We start from the raw sequence: 21,136 nt of genomic DNA on the forward strand, positions 1-21,136 counted from the left end.
ATCGTCTCATCTACTTTGTTGCTAGATAACCTTTGGTTGACCCGAAGCGCTTGGTGATTGCTCTCAATGAGGAGATTCGAACGGTACGCAAAAACAAACATTGCATTTGTATACATTTGATAAGTGAAATGAAATCGCGTGCTCGATGAGCTAGTGACGCTCCGTTAAGTGAATCATAATGATTACTCTGAATAAATTAGCTCTACTGATTTTGCCAGTGATGTTCTGGACTTTGGTGACTGTTCATGCAGGTACATCCTTTAGTTAATTGTTCAATCAATTTCACCACCCTCAATCGCTAGCATTATAGTTGACAGAACTCCGATTCGTTATCGGCCGTTTCGCTGCCGGAATGGATGGTCCGTGTCGCAAACCTTCCGATGTGATCATTTCCGACACTGCATCGACGGATCGGATGAGGAAGGATGTACACCGGCGAGTTTCTTGGAAGTTCCTCCGTTGAATGTAACTGTGATGGTAGGCGACCTGATGAACTTAACCTGTCGAGCTAGCGGTGTCCCGACTCCGATTATCGAATGGAAGGTATACGGAAAGCAACCGGAAGCTTATTGTGACTGGATTTCTGAGGACGGCATTGGACAATTGAGCTGTCGGATGCGATTAATTGACAGTGGGAATTATTCCTGTGTGGCACGACAGCTCAATGTGACTATTGAGACTACGCCAACAGCTGTCAAGGTCATCGGAAATGTTTGCAAGGATGGTTTCTTCAACGAAGTTGGCAGGAAGAAGATGTGCATCAAATGCTTCTGTTCTGGAGTTTCTACGCTTTGTCACGCAGTCGACCTCTACCGCTGGAATGTAAGATGAGCGTTTGTTCCTTTTTCATTCGTACATAACTGTAATCCGATGTGCAATTTACAGTACACAATGGCGATGAACGACTGGAAAATGAAGTATGCTACGATTTCGGATACGCAGACGTTGAATACCAAGATTTTCGATGAGTTCAAGGACGTTCCCAAAAATGTCACACCATACTACTTCCTTCCATTCAGATTCACTAGGGATCAAGTAGGATCATATGGCGAGCAGTTCCGGTATCAGATTCTATTAGATAACTCCTCCTATTCCAGGGACGAACCGGACGTCATCTTGCAAGTTGCCTTTCAAATATCTATTTTCATTAAAACAATACCAACAAGAGAACTACTTTCAGGGTTACAACACAACGTTGCTCTTCTTCCACAAACCACCACTGCTCGTCAATCAGACCAACCAATTGATGTTCCGATTTCACGAGGTCAATTTTCGGAAACCGGACGGGAGACGGCCTACTCGTGATGACGTCATGACCGTATTGGCATACATCGATGTCTTTCTGATTAGGATGTATCCCTCAAAAGGAAGCTTCGCACCCAGTGAGGCACCGATAGTGATGGATGCCTCGACGCAGCTTGGATATCACGGACTGGGTAAAGTTACTCGAATAGAGGAGTGCCGGTGTCCCCATGGATATCGAGGAACTTCGTGCGAGCTATGTGATTTTGGGTATCACCGGGTGATGCGATTCGTCAGAACTGGAGCCTGCATGCCTTGGGAGTGGCAACGGGAGGAGTACTACAAGGTGTCCACCACGACGACGATGCGAAATTATTATTATGTCTAAGAGCGTTAGGAGGATTTGGAAGCTGAAAGTTCATAATCCACCGTATTAGATTTGCTATGTATCGATTTTGCTTCGTTATTCCAATTATACACACTTAATTTAAAATGCCGAGATTCGCACAGCCGAGTAGTCCACAAACTAATTGACTGGGAAATAAAAGCCGAGTAGGTATCAGTAAACCGTGCCTCGTTTCTCAGCAACCGGACAATTTGTAACCTGAGTTTCGGTTGAAATTGGATAACCGAGATTCGCACAGCCGAGCTCATGAAAAATTTTAAGTGTGTATAATGAAATTGTGATATACTACAAGATGGGATGAATCGTAGCATTTGACCACCCTCGACTTCAACATTTTTGAGAAATAAAATTAAAAAATCGAAATGTATTGTTCTATAAAATTCATCTCTTTGTATAATTTAATACTGATTAACAATATTTGTTTCTCTCAGTTCTTTTCATTTTCAGTAACTTTTTTGGAAACATCGTTTAGATCAAAGGCAATGTTTTTTTTTGCATGCACCTAAAATTGAATAATAACTAAATTGTATTACATTTTTTCGATATCAGTTACTCTTACAATATTATCGTGAATAGCAAGTCCATCCCATCTGTAGTATCTAGGCTGTGAAGTTTCCATGCAAAACATCAAAAAAATCCAGGAGATTGGAACATGCTCTAATAAAACCTTTGTCAAATGTAAATATAGCCAAAAGATTATTCTTTTTTGGGTTACATTGTGTGGATATCCGTGGTGCGACCGATCTGCGATTACCGTTTTGATTCATATTACGGACAGCTTCAAATTCCGGACACTCTACTTTGTATGGGAAACATTTCACACGAAATGTTTCAATTTTTGCCGTTGAAAAGTTCTCAATTTCGAAGCTCGTTTTAGTAAGCTTTTTCCAAAAATATCTTCGAAAATGTATAATGCCCAACTACCTTAGATGTCTCTTTTAAATTAGTGGTTTGACGATTTCAATTCATGATATGACTGTTCCATTAATGACTATCATGAGCTGTCCGGAATTCGATTAAAAGTGTCCGGAATATGAGACAAAAGTGAGGAAGCGTCCGGAATAAGAATCATGAGAAGGCCACACATTTTGATTTATTTAAAATTATTCAAGTTGTGGAAACGTATTCTTCACCCACCATTCGAAAGATAAGGGCTTCCTACGCTCGATAGCGCAAAGGAATCATACAGAATGATTTATTTTGTATACTCTATGCTGGGTTATACTTCACTAAGTCCTTAAGTGTCCGTAATATGAATCAAAACGGTACTTTCTGTTCTGGAACAATTGGATTTGGTGTTTTTTTTTTCTGAACATATCATGTTGTTTCATTAAAGCAGTTGAAAGATATTCTGAAAATGTGTTAAAAACTGTACTAAACTTAATTTCGTCGAAAATACAGATTGGACTGATTTGCGATTCACGGTAGAATAGTACATGGGCTCAAAAGCGGATCAAGTGTCATACAAGCATGGGAAACACTCACTAGATTTTGCCGTTTCTCTGACCAAGCCGAGTGTTTCATTTTCCAATGCGCTTTCTACTTCTTTCCCGAGCGACAAGGCGGCAATGATTCCCTACCGACTCCGTGTGCCGAAAGCATCCGATTGCAGTAGCAAATGAACATTGACATTCCGATTCCGCTCGAGTGGCATTCGTGTTTGAGTGCTGATAAGCGCTCACTGACTGGAAATACATAAGGCGGAATGATTCAGTTGCTTTTGCGCGAAATCCATACATTCAGTGATTGAATTGAAACCGTTCTTTCGTATCTCCCAGTTAAGAGCAGATTGGTTCTCTCTCCACTCCGTGAGTCAATCACTTCGGTTTATCCCATTCACTTGCAATTCGTCGGGATTACGCTCACTTTAGTAACGTTTTGGCTATCACTGAACATTCAGTGCCAGCAGATATTTTGTTATTTTTCATCGGTAGCGTTCGGGTGAGTGAGTAAATTGTCCCATGCTTAGTGTCACCTAACTTTTTTAAACGCTTGTAGGGAAAGTGTACCAGTTATGGCCATAGTGGTTCCCTATTTGGCCATATGTACAATTTCCTTACATTCACATTTTAAATCATTTTAAACGTTTTAACATAAAGATCTATCCTAAATCTAACTACAACAACACACAACATTTTTCAAAATTTGAAGACATGGAAGTAATTACGTATGGCGAAATAGGGAACCATTATGTCCATAACTAGTACACCTACTCTAGTTGAAAAAACTGAATTTGGATTGATCAGCGGTGAAACATTTGTCGGAATCTCTCTTCTAGGAAGAAGTTCAACTCAACATTTATCGTTGGAATATATTCAATGCTTCTCTTCTTTCTATTCATGAGCTAATCAAAATTAAGATTTTGCGAAAGTTAAGTTGTGTACATTTTTCAACTTTTGAAAACAATGATTTTAATGATTATTATTGACACGATCATGTCTCACACGAGTTCTAAAAACGGCATGAGCAAGGGAAATGCAATTGTAACTTAAAATTACATCGTCGAAAACGAATTTGTTGCAAAACTCTTTGTTCAGTTGGGCATATTCTGAGAGAGAGGAGACAGCTCACTGATAGCTGGCATGTTTTTAGCCTTCTTTGAATTCTTTTTTCAAATCTTGGGTAATGCACAACGGTCAGATGAACTTATTTTGGTCAAAATCATATTTACTTAATGTTGTTCACTATTAAAAAGGATATGAATACAAAAATATCAATAGCAGTTCGTCAAAATACAACTATAGCTAGTTATTCTTCTTTTAAAATGTGAAATCATCGAAAAACACCTAGAAATTTTAATTACGTTTACTTGAATTTTTACGCTCTTTCACGTTCTGCTCTCCGAATGTGTTGGTTTTCCAGTGACAGTTGATGACAGGTTCCCTTGACTTTTGGAAGCTCGCAATCAAAGCCAGCTGTCTCCTCTCTGTCAGGGCATAATTTACAATTTTTTATAAAGAATACTGAATTTCTTTCTTAGCCTAGTGGTTAGAGCCCGCGGCCATGAACCAAAGCCATGCTGAAGGTGTCTGGGTTTGATTCTAGGTCGGTCCAGAATTTTTCCGTAAAGGAAATTTCCTTCCTGCAACACGATGAACGAATGCTAAAATGTCAACAAAGAAAGCTCTCAGTTAACTCTTGTACTAGCGGCATCATTTTTTTACAACAAAAAATCGTGATAACTTTTCAATTTTCCAATATTTATACATTTTTTCACAAATTCTCAAAAAAACGTTTCTACTTTAAGAATCTGTGTTGATATTAATCATTGGTCATCTGGATCCGTAGATATTCCAAAATTCTTTGGGGGACCGACGTGTAGCTGTAATACACTTTAATGTCTTAGATTCTTAGGCTACATTTTTTTTCTTAGTGCTAGATTATTTACTTTTCGAAACAATACTTTGCTGAGAGTCTGTTGTAAAAAATAAAGCGATTTGTTGTAACCGTTTTCGACTTTTTTTTTCATGAATTGACTAAACAGAAAATGGCGGTCAAAGAAATTTTATATAGGGAATATCGGTTCCCCAAGGAACATCGCAATCAATGATCAATTTCGACACAGATTCAGAAGAGTTTGAAGAAATGGTGCAAACATATTGAGAAACAAAAGAGTAATAGCGATTTGGATATGGTAAAAAAAATAAGATTATTTAGATTAAGATTAAAAATTTGGATTATGGTAAAAAAAAATTAAGCTGCTGGTAGAGGAAGTTAATAACTGTGCTCAAAAGAACACTAAGCTGAGAAGCAAACTCTGTCTCAGTGGAGGCGTAATGCTAAAAAGAAGAAGATGATGAAAAAGAAGAAGAAGGAGAAGGAGAGAAGGTATATTCCACAATTCAAGGAGTTTTTTAATTTCAAAATAACTAAAAAAAATAATTGACTTTTAAGAGTTTGGCCTCCATATTTTGCTTCAGGGATCATGGTTTAGTAAGTAATGCTCGAAAACTTATTCAAACAGACTCAAGTCAGAAAAGTTAACATACTTACTTTATCAATCCTACGTGTTTCGCAGACGAAATTCTACTCGTTCCGCTCTAAACCAACACGATTTTTTATTTTTAGAACGTTCAATTTCTGGATTTACAAAACGGCGAAAGTAAGATTTTCAACTTTCGCAACCTAACCATTACTTTCTCCGCTCCGTCATATTGAGAGACCAAGTGACTTAACCACGAATCAATACAAAACTTGCTTGAGTCGATTTTACACTGGTACAAAAACGTTGTAAGTTACTAAATGAAACGGCTTATCATTTTGTCATACAATTTTTATGGGAAACAATAGGAACTACCTAGTGTTTTAAAGCACGCTGATTGCATGCAAAATTTAAGCGATGTACACGGTAAAAAAATGTTAGAAAGAGGATTCATTTTAAAGCAGGTTGTAATTCTCCTTAATTACCTTTTTCAAAACCATATGAAAGTTACCTACGTCGATTTGAAAAAGTAATCGAGAGTTGTTTTCATGAATGATCAATGTCAATGTGGTGATTATAAGCAAAATAAAAAAAATATCACTTAAAATTTTTTTAAACATTCTTTAAACTTCCAGAAAACAAAATGCAGTAAATAGTCACGAGCGATAGGTGTTTATTTATTTCATCATCTTCGGCGTTTGCCGCACAGACTGATTCTTAAAAATATGTATGATACAATAAACATTCAACAAATTCTCACAAATCTAACACAACGATGACATCAAGCTACAAAACTGATAAACGTAAAATGAAAATTCACACTCATCGATTTTAAACTATGTCGTCTGTCGAGCGTCTCGATTCGATGGCCTCCATGGCGTTTGAGAAAGGCTCCTGAATTCACGGCATCGCACTCCAACTGGCCAATTCGAACATTCCAATGCAGCTTTGCGGAAATGTGCATCTACGACAATTTTGAAAGAGACGTAATCCAGTGTTGAAGTATACTTCCATGCTGGCACAAGAGGTTTGATAGATCGAACATCACTGACTCCTATCGATTTACAAACCATTGCTTTTACTTCTTGCTCTGTGACATCATTGGCAATATTGGAAATATACAACTGAATTTCATCATCATCTCGGTTATCGACAATGTGATCAGTGGCAGATATTTTCGTAGACGACAAAGGAGAATTGTGTTCTTCTACAAAACGTTCAGATTCCATTCGACGCTCCTTGGATGTACTTGGCTCGGCTGAACAATTTGATGTCATTTGAGAAATGATTGTACTGATGCGTTCAATGTCTACCTTCAAACAGTCAAGCTCTTCCTGTGTGGCGTAGTTAGTTTCCTTCTTGATTGCATTGCGAAAACGACCTTTCTCGATCAAATCTCTACAGCAGACACACATCCAAAATATATTAGCTTGTAGGCATGCACATCCTTCGTCGTATGAAAGACCAACGCATTTTGCATGAAATTGACGACGATCATCACATAGCCCTTCGCAAGCGACTACCACATCTTCTGAACAGAAATCAATTTCACAAACGTTGCAATGAGTGTACATTTTGGATTTTTGAACCCTATCGACACGACTGATGTTTCTCAGCTTCAAAACTAGGTGGCGAAATCCTTGATTGTTGATGATGAAACGCAAAGATGGAAAAAAATGACGTCTACGTTTGCAGCTGGTAGCAGGTACGGTGAAACAGAACGCTTCCGATGTGAACGAAACAAATTGCAGATATTATATGCTCTACGACGATAATTTTTCGTTTTAAACTTGTTCTTGTAAAATTACGGTGAAATGCATCAAGTTCAGTGGCGAAAGACCGCGAAATACAATAGAATTCGACGGAAAATACACGGCAGCAAGCGGATCGAGGTGCACAACTCACGACACCTACTTGTACTTGTTTTAAAAATATGAAACAACGTATTCATTTTCAAACAAAGCTTTAAAGAAATATAAAAAGATTTATGTCTCACATTCCGTTGTATTTTTAATTTTGAAGAATGAAGAATGCAGAATTTCTTTGAAAACAATATGTCTACCTTTAGGCCACGACCCATGATTTTAGTAAGTAACGGCATTTTCAAAATCACTCATCATTGTTTAAATGCTTTCAAGAAACAAAATAAAATATAAAGTCACGAGTGATGGGTGCCACTACTTGTTTTAAAAATATAAAACTTTCAATATTTGCACTTTACTCAGAAATTTTTAATAAATATCCCAAACACTGATCACTGTTACCCCAGAATATGGGTCGTCCATTATTTAAGTAAGGGGTTATGAAGCGAGGTGATTTTACACTTCTTACGCACCATTCAAATTGTTTCGAAGTTTCCTACAAAAAATCTTATCATAGGGAGACAGGGGTTTGTAAAAACCCACAAAAAATGTATTACGTAGTTAATGGACAACCCCGTAATGTATAAGCTCGCAAAACATGATAAGATTCTCAACTGTACAGAAAACTCTTCAAATTATGATACCCCTGTAGAGTTACAGCCGCAGTGAAAAAACAAGAGGTCAAGTCTCCCAAGTCTTCCCTAGGTAGCGGATAAAATTTAGTTCTATGATACATTCGTGTTAGAAATTCTAGACATAAGTTGTATTTCACTATATTTTTTCTGAATTATTAAAAATGTGGCCCGTTTAACTTCACTTTTTTACATCCAGATTAACCCACATGTGACTTGATGGCTGTTTCTTCTGACAACTGTCTCAACTTTTTCTGTTCTACATAAAAAAATGACAATCCTGGAGTAGTGTTTGATCCGTTGAATCTGTTGCATGCTCCTGTGTGGACGAGTGAAAAAATCAGGATCGTGTCTGGTTTGCGTAATAACCGCAATATCGGTATCCGTCATCCGCGTATATGCTCTCGTATTCATTACAAACTATATCTATATCGTTTACCAAAACGAATCCCATATGCAAACTCCCAGTATTTATTTGTGGAAGTGTAAAGGACTCCTCTGCTTCCATAAAGCAAGTAACACGTCAACAACTCCCATCCCAAAATTGGCCTGCTTTCGGATGCAGTCGGCGCCGTTATTGTTTGTTAAAATAATGAGAGCACATTGAAGATGCTACTTATCCTGTGTAGCGTCTGTTGGTTCCCTGTGTAAGTACAGCTCTCAGGCGAACTCTGAACTTACGGCGAGTGTGGCCGATACACATGGCAGGGCAATTTTGATATGGATTTCATATATTCCGGATTTTTCATCTGCAGGAACCTTATTCTTTAAGTTGCAAAAATAATCCTTCAGTGTGTTGCCGCTTTTATACCTACGCCACGGTGTTTCAAAGCCGCCTGAACCGGGTTTGTCACTTGGGGGTAAAATGGAAGACTTATCCTTTTTGTTTCTTCTTTATCAGGTTGAAGGGTTGTGACAATCTTTCTATGCTTTTTTCTTTCAAGTTTTTGGAGAATTTTTCCAAAGAAATCTTTACCATATCCATTCTTATCGGCAGTTTCGTAAATTCTTTTCTGTTCTGCCACAAAATCCTACTTTCCATCGGTTTATTGAAGAGTCAATGGGGCATAGAATAGAATGCTGCTTATTTTTGGGCCCCGTAATGGTTTTTATCCAATGCGATGTACCGAACTTTTGACGTAGGTTTTCGGTAAATAGCAAACTTTAGTTGATTGCCTGTTGTTTTGGAGACTAATCAATCCGAAAATGGGAGCCGGCCCTGGGTTTCTTTCTCTACCGTAAACTTTATTGTTCTGTGTCGGGAATTGAGCATGTCGAGTGTTTGCTGCAGGTACACTTTTTTTAAAACAGCAAAAATGTCATCCACGTAACGCCTCCAAACTCTGGGGAATAATATATCCTTTGACAACTCTACTTCCAGCCTCCGGTAACATTGCACACTGGTCCAGGAAGCTAATTTAGGCGGACATGAGGTTTCCGTCAAGATATTTACCAACCTTGATGTTGTATTAGTTTTATCCTTAGTGCTATTGTCTGAAAATGTCGAATCCAATGCTTAAAATGGTAAAAATCTACATTCTTTGGTAGTGATCCATAACCGTGGTAAACAATCATTTCCTGGTCCATATTATGGATCACTAGTTAGAAGTGCTAATATTCGGTATTTAAAATCAACAATCAAGAAAACTGTTTTCTGAAGATGAATTCACACTAAATCGAAGCGAACGAGCATGTTTTATGCTATAACATATGAATTTTACCACTTGTGGGAGCTTATGAATGCTGACGGCACTTCTTACAGAAAACGACCATATAATGATAGCTGTGTGGTACCAACTAAACATTTGTCAAATACACCGTTATTAAGCGGTTGAATGTTGTGCTTAACTTTACAAATGCTAGAAGACAAATAGTATAACATGGGAAAAATATGTTTTACGTCAACGTTTATGGTTTGAGCGAGTTATCCGATGTTGAACGCCAAAGTGATCCGTCACTGTGGGTGATCCGTAACTGTGTGGGTATGGTACCTGTGTGCAAAATTTGGAGAAGATGATATTTTTCTATCTCGTTTAAAATCGATTTTACTAATAGACGATATGAGATAAATCCATATTTATTGAATATTCATACATGTTCAACTCGCAAAAGTCATGGCTACCTAAGCATATCAAACCAAAGGTAACACGTGTATTTATATAGAAATATGAAGTACATCGTTTTTCAGTTTTTTTCGATTAACTTGGAAGCTTCTGCAAGAAATTCATCGTCTTTTCCTGTACCTGTATTTAATCTATTCCTAAGCAAGATCACCGGTTTGGAAGTCAACATAAGCCGTATAAAATATATATACAAAATTTACAGTCCTATTGAATTCTGTGGCATGATTTTCCCAGAATCTTCTGATGGATTCCACGTTTCATGTTTTTCTTTGGTAATGCGGCATGCCGGACAACACCACTTCCGTGCAATAGTTGTAGACGTATCAGTAAGTGTAACAGCATTCTAAAGGATCGCCACGAAAAGCCCTCGAAGGAAGGTTAGGGCTGAGACTGTACGAACTTCTTCCAGCTGGTAGGAACTCAAATGGTCGTAACTGCGAAGTGCGGCCTCATAAGTCCGAAAGTGTGAATAAAAGTGAGGGATTGCATTGAATCCTGTTGGTGTCTTCAGAGCACTTATTCTTCGATTTTTTTTCGATAGCTTATGCTGACTTCCAATCCGGTGATCTTGCTTATGAATAGATTAAATACAGGTAGAGGAAAAGACGATGAATTTTTTGTAGAAGCTTCCAAGTTAATCGAAAACAACTGAAAAACGATGTACTTTATATTCCTATATAAATACACGTGTTACCTTTGGGTTGATATGCTTAGGTAGCCATGACTTTTGTGAGTTGAATATGTATGAATATTCAATAAATATGGATTTATCTCATATCGTCTATTAGTAGAATCGATTTTAAACGAGATAGAAAAATATCATCTTCTCCAAATTTTGCTCACAGGTACTTGAAAGACTGCAAAATCATTTGGTGGAAAGATATATTTTTTTGAGGTGCTCATAGTTGAGATACAATGCATACAAAATAGCTAATTTTAAGATGAAAAACTCAAACAACATGAAAACCATAAGAAATACAACTTTGGTATTTTCAGCAAAGTTGTAGCAAATGATAAGTTTAAAAACTTTGTTTAACATAGTAGGCCAATAAAACTAAAAAATAAAACACTTAAGAGCAAAAAACGATTTTTTATTAAAAATACTTAATTATCTCGGCTCTGAAGCAAAACCGAGAAAAAGTTTGTTCGGCAAAGTTGTTTCTATGATCATTTGCTACAACATTGCTGAACATACCAACTTACGATTCGTTAAAATAAAAAAGTTGGCGTATGCGTCACTCTTGCGATCACCGTTAAAAAAAAAATTTTGTTCCGTACATTTTGTAGTACTGAAAATTCTGAACACATTCTCAGAATAAACTATGGCTCTGAAATCAATAAATCTTGACGAAAACCTCATGTCCGCCTAAATTAGCTTCCTGAACCAGTGTGCATTGGTGACAATATGTTGCCCATTCTGAGCCCGAAAGTTTGCTTGTAGAATTTACCTCTGAACGAAAAGAAATTGTGATTCATACAAGCTCCAGCATCTAAAAGGTACGCTTCAATGGGGTTGAGATTGCATCTGTTGATGTTAGGAGCATTCAAATTGGTCAGTAAATAACAAGTATCAAGACTCCACTGAACGTCATTTTTTCTCTCTGTTCGGATGCGCCACTGTGACCATTATTTAGATCGATTGTGGCATTACCCGTATCCTTAGGGCATAGTGCATGTCGCATTACTCCATTTCCATTGATAGGTAATGAAGCATCGATTTCTGTACAGTTATTGTTTTGATTCCTCAAAGATTGATGAAATCGAATGTGATGAAAAGGTCCCGTTATCTACACCCTTCATAGAGAATTACATCTCAGCGAAGGCGTGCCCCTTAGCAAACATAACTGCAACGGAACTCTAGTTCCATCCTTGTTTCGCTTTTAGTTTAGTCCCAGAAAAATACTAGAAAAAAGGGGTTTGTACTAGCAGCAAAACCGAGTCAAGCTAGAAAATTTGTTTAGTAATTAGAATTCACGTGAGTCCTTGAATTACCAGTACTTAATAGTTCTTGTTCAGTTAATACTCATGATGGTTATCATGGCTTCAAGTGTAGTCTCGGGACTGACCAACTCCGAGTCTTTAACCATCTGCTAGGTAAAATAGATTCAATTTCAGAAACTGTTGCCAGTAACAAGGACTTTGTACCGCGAATCCTTGAATTACCAAAACATATTACTCTAGCCCGAAAAACAAGATGAGACTAGGGTAGATCTTACCCCGTAACGAACCACGAAAAGGTTACGGGTAGACTGAACGTCATATTTTATAACATCAAAATTCACCTTCAAATTGCTTGCGCCACCTCTAAATCGTACCGTAGTATGCATCCAACGAATCATCCCTTCCCATAGTTTGCTCCTTATGAAAATGGATTCAGCTAGGATATAGAAAGAACACTTTAACCAAAATATCGGCGTTCATACCTTGCGATTGAATACATTTCGTTCTAAGGGGTGACACCACTCTACCTCCTAATATACTACATCATTTATGGATGGTTCGTTAGCCAATCGACCGTTTCGGCCTAACGATCATTTCAGTTATACAGCTCTATCGGATGCCCAATAGAAGCTGTGGGTTTTTTGACTTAACCATACTGTAGGTCTAATCGATCGATTATTCCGGTCTCATGATCTTGTTAATCTTTTACCCCATTTTTTCAAATAATTTGAGAATCAATAATTAAATTGTTTTTCTGGATTCCGTAAATATATCATACTAAATAATATTTCCAAAAAAATGCGATACCCAACAACCAGTTAGAACATGTCACTGTTTAGGGGAAAAGCACTAATTTTCGACCCACAAGAATTCTGTGCCCATTTTCGGATTTTCATACAAAGTAGGCCAAAATCGTATGAATGGGTCGAAAATTAGTGCTCTTCCCCTATTCATTATCATTCCTACTCCTGAAATAAAGTTACACAAAATCTTGCCCTTCTGGACAGTCAACTCACCCTTACTCGATACTCTTTATCTCGATATCTTGTTAAAGCTAAGTAGCCCGTCATTCGTTTTGGCAACAATGATGATTTTTCAGCTTGCCATTTCAAAGTGATAAAACTCAGTCTTGTGTCAGTCACTGTACGCGCTAACATGCATAAAGTATGCTAATACTTTTCCAGCTGTTTTAGTGCAAAACCAACTGATTTTCTTTGATTCGAAATTGTGAGATGAATTAACAACAATCATCAACGACGCGTACAAATTTTAATGTTGGCCTACTTCGCCTTAAAGAACCATAGTAAAAGTTGACTTTCATGACTAAAGGCCCAAACGCAATGATAGCGGAACGGCAACGGAATGCGGAACCGGTTCGCCAGCATGAACTACAACAAGCTTGTCCACTCAGTGTTAATCCAATTTCATTCGTTGTCAGCTCAGTCGAGATGGTGTGATTCATGCTGGCGAACCGGTTCCGCATTCCGTTGCCGTTCCGCTATCATTGCGTTTGGGCCTTAACTCGATTGTCCTTTGAATCGCAACTGCACTGGTTTTACCTCTCTAACTCAATGGTCTCTACCTGGGAGGGAGGCACCGATACTACACACGAAATTGGATACAATTGTTTTCCAAATTGCAAGATAACTCCAGTTTGCCAACGACAATCAAGGCAGGCTTAGTGAAAAGTACTAGTTTTCAATTGTTGTGTGCCTTCGATCTTTCTGGACAAACATTGAAAAAGGGCCACAGTTTTCTATGCGTTTAATTTTCAGTTTTAATGAAAATAGTAAAAAAAAGCCTCATTCCAATACGTTACATTAAATAAGAATTAACGGTGCTCTCGTGACGTTTCTTTTGAATGTGCATGCATTGATTCTAATTCAATTTTTGCTACTTTTGATGAAATGCAAAAATATGCTTAGGCTTATTACGCGCTTTTATCATGTTTGTCCATTGTTTAAGATCCGGGCTCACAGTGACAGTTCGTGACAGCAAAATCTCGGCTCACTGTGACGTAGAGAAATTTTGTATTGGTTTCTCCCTCCCAGGTCTCTACAATATTAAGGGAGTGTTGACTATATATCATTTTCAAACCATCGCATACATGAAACATAATTGACACCTTCACACAATTTCTCACCAGAAAGCACGCGACTTCAAATGTTTCCAAACCTGCAAAATTCCAAGTCCATCCACGACAAAATCTCCCAAAGATTACAGAGAGTCCACCTCAAAAAATCACACTTCATCTGGTGTGTGGTCCTTATCGATGTTACTCGCTTCAGCTATTGATTGGGGAGGTGGTTATGGGAGACGCGATTTCGCAGATTTTTTCGCACCATTCCCAGCGCGAAGGCTTGGTTAGTGGAAGGTCATAAATTATTGCAACTTTTGGCTTTCTGTTCGTAGACATCACCGGTTAGCAGCAGCAGCAGCACCTACCACAAGAAAAGAACGGACGGATGGAAGCTGTAAATTATATCTCAGTCAGTATTGTGGTGGCACACGAGGCCGTTTCTTGGTTGGATTAAATCAAGTGTATGCGGCTGATTTCAGCACTGCCGCGGCAACCATCTCGTAGTAGACCAGTGGTTCTCAACCGGGTTTCCGGGACCCCTAGGGGGTACGTGGAACTATTACATTTTTATTTATTCAACTTAATCAAATTTCAGTGCTACACCTTCTCTGTAAATTGCGGAATTATCTAGTATGATTAAGAGTTATGTGTTCATTATATTGCTGTTTGCATTTGAGGTGCAAAAATCTTGACCAAATGTCCTCCAAATGCGGTAACACAAATCAATCGAAGGACTCCTAGCAACGATTATCTAAATCACCGCTGATCTAGATAGAAAAACTAATATTTGACATCGCATTTCTTGTGGAAAATCTCACCGCGTTTGGTATTCCCGCATTTGATATTAAGGTTGAGGCTCTGTATCTTAGCTTCTGATAGTCCCAATGAGCTGAAATAATGATGAAGAACTACAAATAGCTTGAAACATTGTAAACAGCGAATTCATTACGTTGCGATCATTTTCCGGAGAGTTTCAGAGGGTTGTTCAAAGACAATAGTATGTACCCAAGAGATTTTTTGGTTCATATCAAAAATAAGTAAATAAGGTTTTCGGTTGATTTTGGTCTCATTTTCGACTGATTCTATGGACCATCTTTGGTAAACAAAGGAAGTAATCACAGGAACATTCCTTTTAGGGATTAGTAAAGATCATGCCTGGTGGGTTACCTAACGAATTCTTGTTTCGTCCATCCAAAGTTGGCCGCGAGTCTGAAGAGTTTGGAAACCGCTGACGCAGCCGGTGTAGACTTTGTGGCAAGAGCGGGGCCGGACGACCCAAGGAGTAAAACTAATTAATCTACCTTGGAAATCTCATTTCCACACAGAATTTCAAAACATGCGACTGCCAACTAGGTCGAATGAATTTGTTTTGGTTCTACCTTGGCAAACGTTTTGGTTGGCGCGCGCCGCCGAAGTCAGAAGTGGATCACGCTCATGCAAATTTCGCTTCTATTGCTCACCCCTTCAAGTCGTACTTTGAGACTCGGTGTCTGCAATCCATCAAACCGGGGGGCTCCTTCTGTTGCTGGAAGATTGCGCACCACATAGGACCCATTACAAAATCTATCCACATTCGCTACACCTTAGCGCTCGAGAGACACACAGCTGTGGATAGCGGACGCTTCGATCTCTCGGACAGTCATGGAGAGTACATATTTGCCGACCATAACTTTGGCTAATGTATGCATGTAATATTCAAATCAGTTTTTTCTGCTTTGTTTTCAAGCTGCATGGTCTGGTTGTTTTATTTGTTCAGGCGATAGATTCGGTGGAGCAATGCTCTGTAATAAAGATGTGAGAAATGTGTTATGATGTAATTCATCTTTTCCGTTATCGTGTACTTATGATTCTATTTGCACTTTGTAGGGAAGCTACTGCCATTTGGAAGGTTCTTTGTTATAAATCAAAAACTAATCGACGTACTTTTCGTCTTCTATCTATTGCAGGTAAAAAGTGGCGCTCCCTGACGCCACAGGACCGCCGGCCGTACGTCGAAGAAGCTGAGCGACTACGAGTGATTCACATGACCGAGCATCCCAACTATAAATATCGGCCACGTCGCCGGAAGCATACGAAAGCTCGCAGTGGAGCAGCCGGTAGCAATGGCGCTGTTGGCAATCAAGCTGGATCGAATAACACTCCATCCAACAATGTGAGTAATTCGTCCCCAAGTGAACTGAACTTTGATGGGGATTCTTCGCAACGAATGAGCCCGTACAGTTATAACCCGCACTACTACTCCGGAGCAAACAACGTCCTGAACACGCCCGATTCCAGTCCGACGCAAAGTCCTTCGCCAATACCGCCAACAGCTGTTCCTGCAGCGATGAGCAGGAAACTTTCTGGTAACTCGGTGGATATTAGTCAAAAAATGGACGACGTCTCATCAGCTCTACCGACGCCAGAGATGAGCCCCCTGGAACTAGAGAAAGAAAGCTACAATGGCCTGCATGCCAGCCATAGCTACGATGATCTGAAGAGCAAACAGAAATTGTCTTACGACAGTTACAATAGCGTGAAAGCCGAACAAAAACTTCCTGCCACCTTTCCCAACAGCTATGATCATGACAGCGAAATCAAGCGAGAATACAGCTCTACGCCATCGTACATGCATTCCGCGACACCTGAGAAACGATTCCATTACGAAGCAGCTCTTCCTAATGGAATTCACGACAGAAGAAACTACTTAGCGCCTAACTCAGGATCTACGACAACCACGGCTATGGTGAACGGTATGTACGTCATGTGTACCAACCGAAGTATCCTGGACCAGGGTCACATCGTCACAGGAACGTACTTCCCGCCGTTAGCCACTTCCGAAGATCACCAAACTTTGGGAACAACCCTGACCACTAGCCATGTGTCACATCTCAGTACAAACAGTAATAGCAGTAGTAGTAATCACAACCACAGCAATAGCAATAACAGCAACTCCAGCAACAACATCCCAATCTCTAGTGGCAATAGTCTGAACAAAGCCAGTAATGGTCTTGTAAGTAGTGCACATCTAAGTGGCAGTCCAGGATCCAACCAACTCGTGCAACAATCCGCTCAGGGCGCAGGACTAACGTCAGAACAGATAAACAGCTATTACGGCGTTAACTCGCTCCCATCTGGCCTTCCTGCCTATTCGTATGCTTACAAAGACTACGGCATAACCTACGAATCGCCTTCGATGGGTCAGGACGAGATGGATTCGCGGGAGCTTGACAAATACCTTAAGTATCCGGATAGCAATCACAACTTCAACAGTTACGAATCGTACCATCACAGCGGTGCCATCTACGGTCATGCACCAGCCACAGACTATTACAGCTACCACCAGCAAAACGCCTCCCTTCTAGCTCAACAGCAACAACAACAGCAGCAACAACAACAACAGCAATCCCAGCAACAGCTTTCCTTGGGCTCATCGTCTCCTGCGGGCAGCAACTCTAGCTCCGGTGGCAAAATCGATGGGTCGATGTTAGCCTCGGGTCCGAGTGGACATTTACCGACGACCCCAGTTGCATTGTACGCACTACCACTTCAACACTCTCAACTGGCAGCAGCACAACAGCAGCATCAACACCAGCAACAGCAACAGCAGCAGCATCCGCACCAGCAGCAGCTGCATCTGGCACATGGGCCCAACGCGCATGGTATCACAGACATCTACGTGACCAGTGAACAGCTGAAGGACGATGAGTTTAGTAACATTTTGGCCGGTGTCCGGAAAACTTGCTACAGTAATTGAGAGTAGGGTTGAGGATGGGTTGATTTGTGTGGATGGATACAGTGACTTCATGAATGGTGCCTATTTGAGATTGATATATTCATTCAATAGCTATCCAATGTAATCTTCCCAGGTTTAAGTGAATTAATCATTTATCGCAGTATTTGTCAATTCTGAAATTTTCAATTATTTTCCATAGAAAAGTTTATTGGTTTATCGATCGCAAGATCCTTGGTTTGATATCAGGCTGCCATGATTTTTTCTCTTGTTTACAAATTTAAATTTCTGAAGGTAAACTTTATGAATTTCAATTCGGTTTCTTGTGGCTGTTTTTCATAAGATGTTTATTTGTATTTGTTCATTTGCCTGAGTGTATGATTCAACACGAAGTTTGGACAAGCATGGAGAATATTTAATATTAGATAGAAATGCGAGCCTAATCAGTTGTTGTGGGACTCAATTGTCATTTAAATCAATCGATGTTTCAATCTCAAGAACATTTCTAGTAACAGTTTTCCAATGTATATACTTCTACTAATGTTTTAACTACAAGAAAACTGTTAACACTTACTTAGAGAATGTGGAAATGTGTAGAAATACTTCACTATTCAATGAAATGGAAAGGAAATGTGTAAAAATGCTTCTCTATTTATATTTTCAAGTATTTTCCTGTCGAAAATTGAAAAAAAAATTAAAAAACGTTTTTTGCTATTTTTGATGCAATTTTGTGAGATTTTCTGATCATTTTTCATGTCGATACATAACCAAACTTTTGAAACTATCGCCGAGAATCGCCCTGTGCAATTATATTATATAGTTTGCATTCAATCCGAAAAAAAATTGTTGAACTTATCCTTTAAAAGCGTATTGAAGTACTAAAACTTTAATCAAACTCGTGGGACACAACGCCCACCTTTATTTCATAACATCAAAACAGCCGTTTGAATTCATATTCCAGCAAACGCAATGTCACGCTGTGGCTACGTGCAAATACGATCTTACAAATGTGTATTTCTCGTATCAGAATGTATTGCTGTGTGCGTTTGAAATGCAAATATCAAACGCGAGAACACCAAACGCGGTAAAATTTTTCACAAGAAATGCGATGTCAAAGACTGATTTTTCTTGCTAGGGTGGCGGTGAATTATGTAACCGTTGCTAGGTGTCTCGTGTTACGGCATATTGTGGACGTTTACCCCACATTTGCATCTCAAGTGCAAATAGCAATACACCCGATTCTGTTTTTGCACGGGGGATGCGTACCGTGCAAAAAAAGTAACACCATTTCTCGACGTTTCATGCAAAAATAAGGTTTTGGCGAAAAAAAATGTATGGAAACTTTTTGTACACGGCCGTGTAAAAAAAAACCCGTGCAAAAACAGAATCGGGTGTACAGGGTGATTACTAATTCCTGTCAGTAAAGTAAATGTTCGTAGATAAAAGATGTATGCATGAATTTTAATTTCCGGTGTACATCCTGTTTTGCACATCTATAAAGTTTGTTTTGACAAAGTAAAGATCAAATCCTTTTTCATTTACCTTCGTTTTTTGTCATATGTGTTGTTTTAAAGGCATTGCACCTGGCACGCACGTTTTCCACAGATATGCATTTTTGACTAAACTTCGCTGAAAAAATTGCCTGATTAAAACAGCATGTTACCACAATCTTTTAGACTTACTAGGGAATAGAATGAGACTGATTATGGAAAACTTTAGCGAAAAAATATGTATTTTTTGGTTGAAATATATGCTTTTGAATAACGTGCATGTTAACTGTAATGCTTCTGAAACAATGCTTGTGGCTGGAAATTGAGGTAAAAAAAATTAATTTGTTATCTATGTATAGCAAAGACAAATGTTATAGATGTCCTAAACTGGATATGCACTGGTAATTAAAATTCATTTAACCATTTTTTTCTATGATTACTTATTTTACTGACAGGATATACACGGAAAAAAATCCGTTGCCGGATTCATGAACAAAAAGTCATGATTTCATAAAATTTTATGTTTCATGATATCATGACTAAAAGTCATGAAATCGTGACTATTATGCAAGAATTCGTATGCTTAGGGCTTTACACAAATCTAACTGTCACTTTTTTCACCTTAGTCAACGTGTATCATGGTGATCGGTGATCTTTTCTAGTGAAATTATAAAAAAAGTTTCGAAAAAGTTTAAATTCTTCGGAACTTTGTTATCATATCGAGGACATTCTTGGTGAAATTCTGGTGAGTTCCCACATTGTTTCACGACACAATCAATGTACTTACTTAATCCTGACTTTGCAGAACCGGGCAATGTTTGACTTCGAGTGAAGATTTTGCTTGACAAGCTCGTCGGCGATTTTAACTGTTCGGAAGTGATGCTTACCCCACGTCCTATAACAGAGCAGGTCACCAAAGGCCTTCGGCAGCCGGATTATCCAGTTCCACTTTCTACATCCGCAGAGTTGTTAAGGAGTGTTCCATGACTCATGCAATCCACCAGCCCAGGGACCATTTACCAATTCAATTGATGCTCGAAACAACATTTTGCGTACAAACCTAACCACCGAATGTTCGCGATCCTGCTAAAGATGTCACACTCGTTAGGTTAACATTTGTGGAATGTTTTCACGGTTTATTACGAAACTATCAGCACAAAAGCAGTAGCAATTTTAATCTTTATTTTATTTGTTTACCAATGGCAAATATAAACTGGGATCTAAATTGACGTATAATGTTTCGTTTTCATGAACTGAGTTCATGATTCAGGGATCCTGCTTCATGATTTCATGACTCAATTTGCCACTTTTCAGCACCAAAATTGGAATCATAAATGACAGGCATCTGAATACATGAAAAGTGCATATGTTTTCATGACCTGTGTTCATGATATCAGATCCTGCTTCATGAATTCATGACCGAAATTGCCACTTTTCGTATCAAAAATAGGAATCATAAATGACAGATGACTAAATCCATGAATAGTGCTTATGTTTCCATGAATTTTATTCATGGTTCCAGCATACATGCTTCATGATTTGAGAATTTTAATTGCCATTTTTCTTCGCTAAAAATTGAAAACGTAACGTACAGCCGGCGTTACGGTAAAATGCTTCATGATATCATGACTTTTGGTCATGGTGTATTTTCATAACATGAAAACACCTTTTCCTCCCGAAATCATGACTCTTTCTCCTGTTTTAGAGTGCCGCATTTTTACCCGTG

General features: G+C 38.8%; 2 protein-coding genes across 3 annotated transcripts in view; both read left to right on the top strand.

The window, feature by feature from the left end:
* Positions 1-18,968, top strand: part of LOC5566583 (putative transcription factor SOX-15) — a 220,892-nt gene extending 201,924 nt beyond the window's left edge. Inside the window, exon 3 of the mRNA XM_021848848.1 lies at positions 16,155-18,968. Within this exon, the coding sequence (XP_021704540.1) occupies positions 16,155-17,944 (1,790 nt within the window). The 3' untranslated portion in view covers positions 17,945-18,968. The remainder of the gene's footprint in view (positions 1-16,154) is intronic.
* On the top strand, positions 112-2,335 carry LOC5566581 (basement membrane proteoglycan). Of its 2 annotated transcripts, none has more exons than XM_021848852.1 (4): positions 112-251; positions 303-822; positions 886-1,122; positions 1,181-2,335. In XM_021848852.1, the coding sequence occupies exons 2-4, from the start codon at positions 475-477 to the stop codon at positions 1,628-1,630; spliced, it is 1,035 nt and encodes a 344-aa protein (XP_021704544.1). In that variant the 5' UTR covers positions 112-251; positions 303-474; the 3' UTR covers positions 1,631-2,335. The 2 variants fall into 2 exon arrangements, with proteins under 2 accessions (XP_021704544.1, XP_021704543.1); XM_021848851.1 differs by having other exon boundaries at positions 144-251; positions 311-822.
* Positions 18,969-21,136: the final 2,168 nt, after the last annotated feature.

Source organism: Aedes aegypti, chromosome 3, assembly GCF_002204515.2.
Source record: "Aedes aegypti strain LVP_AGWG chromosome 3, AaegL5.0 Primary Assembly, whole genome shotgun sequence".
NCBI classification, from domain to species: domain Eukaryota; kingdom Metazoa; phylum Arthropoda; class Insecta; order Diptera; family Culicidae; genus Aedes; species Aedes aegypti.

Bases quoted from the DNA above. Each gene is read 5' to 3' on its own strand.
- LOC5566581 (XM_021848851.1), top strand. From the start codon at position 179: ATGATTACTCTGAATAAATTAGCTCTACTGATTTTGCCAGTGATGTTC. The intron at 823-885 runs GTAAGATGAGCG...TGCAATTTACAG, and splicing joins TCGACCTCTACCGCTGGAAT to TACACAATGGCGATGAACGA. The intron at 1,123-1,180 runs GTTGCCTTTCAA...AACTACTTTCAG, and splicing joins AACCGGACGTCATCTTGCAA to GGTTACAACACAACGTTGCT.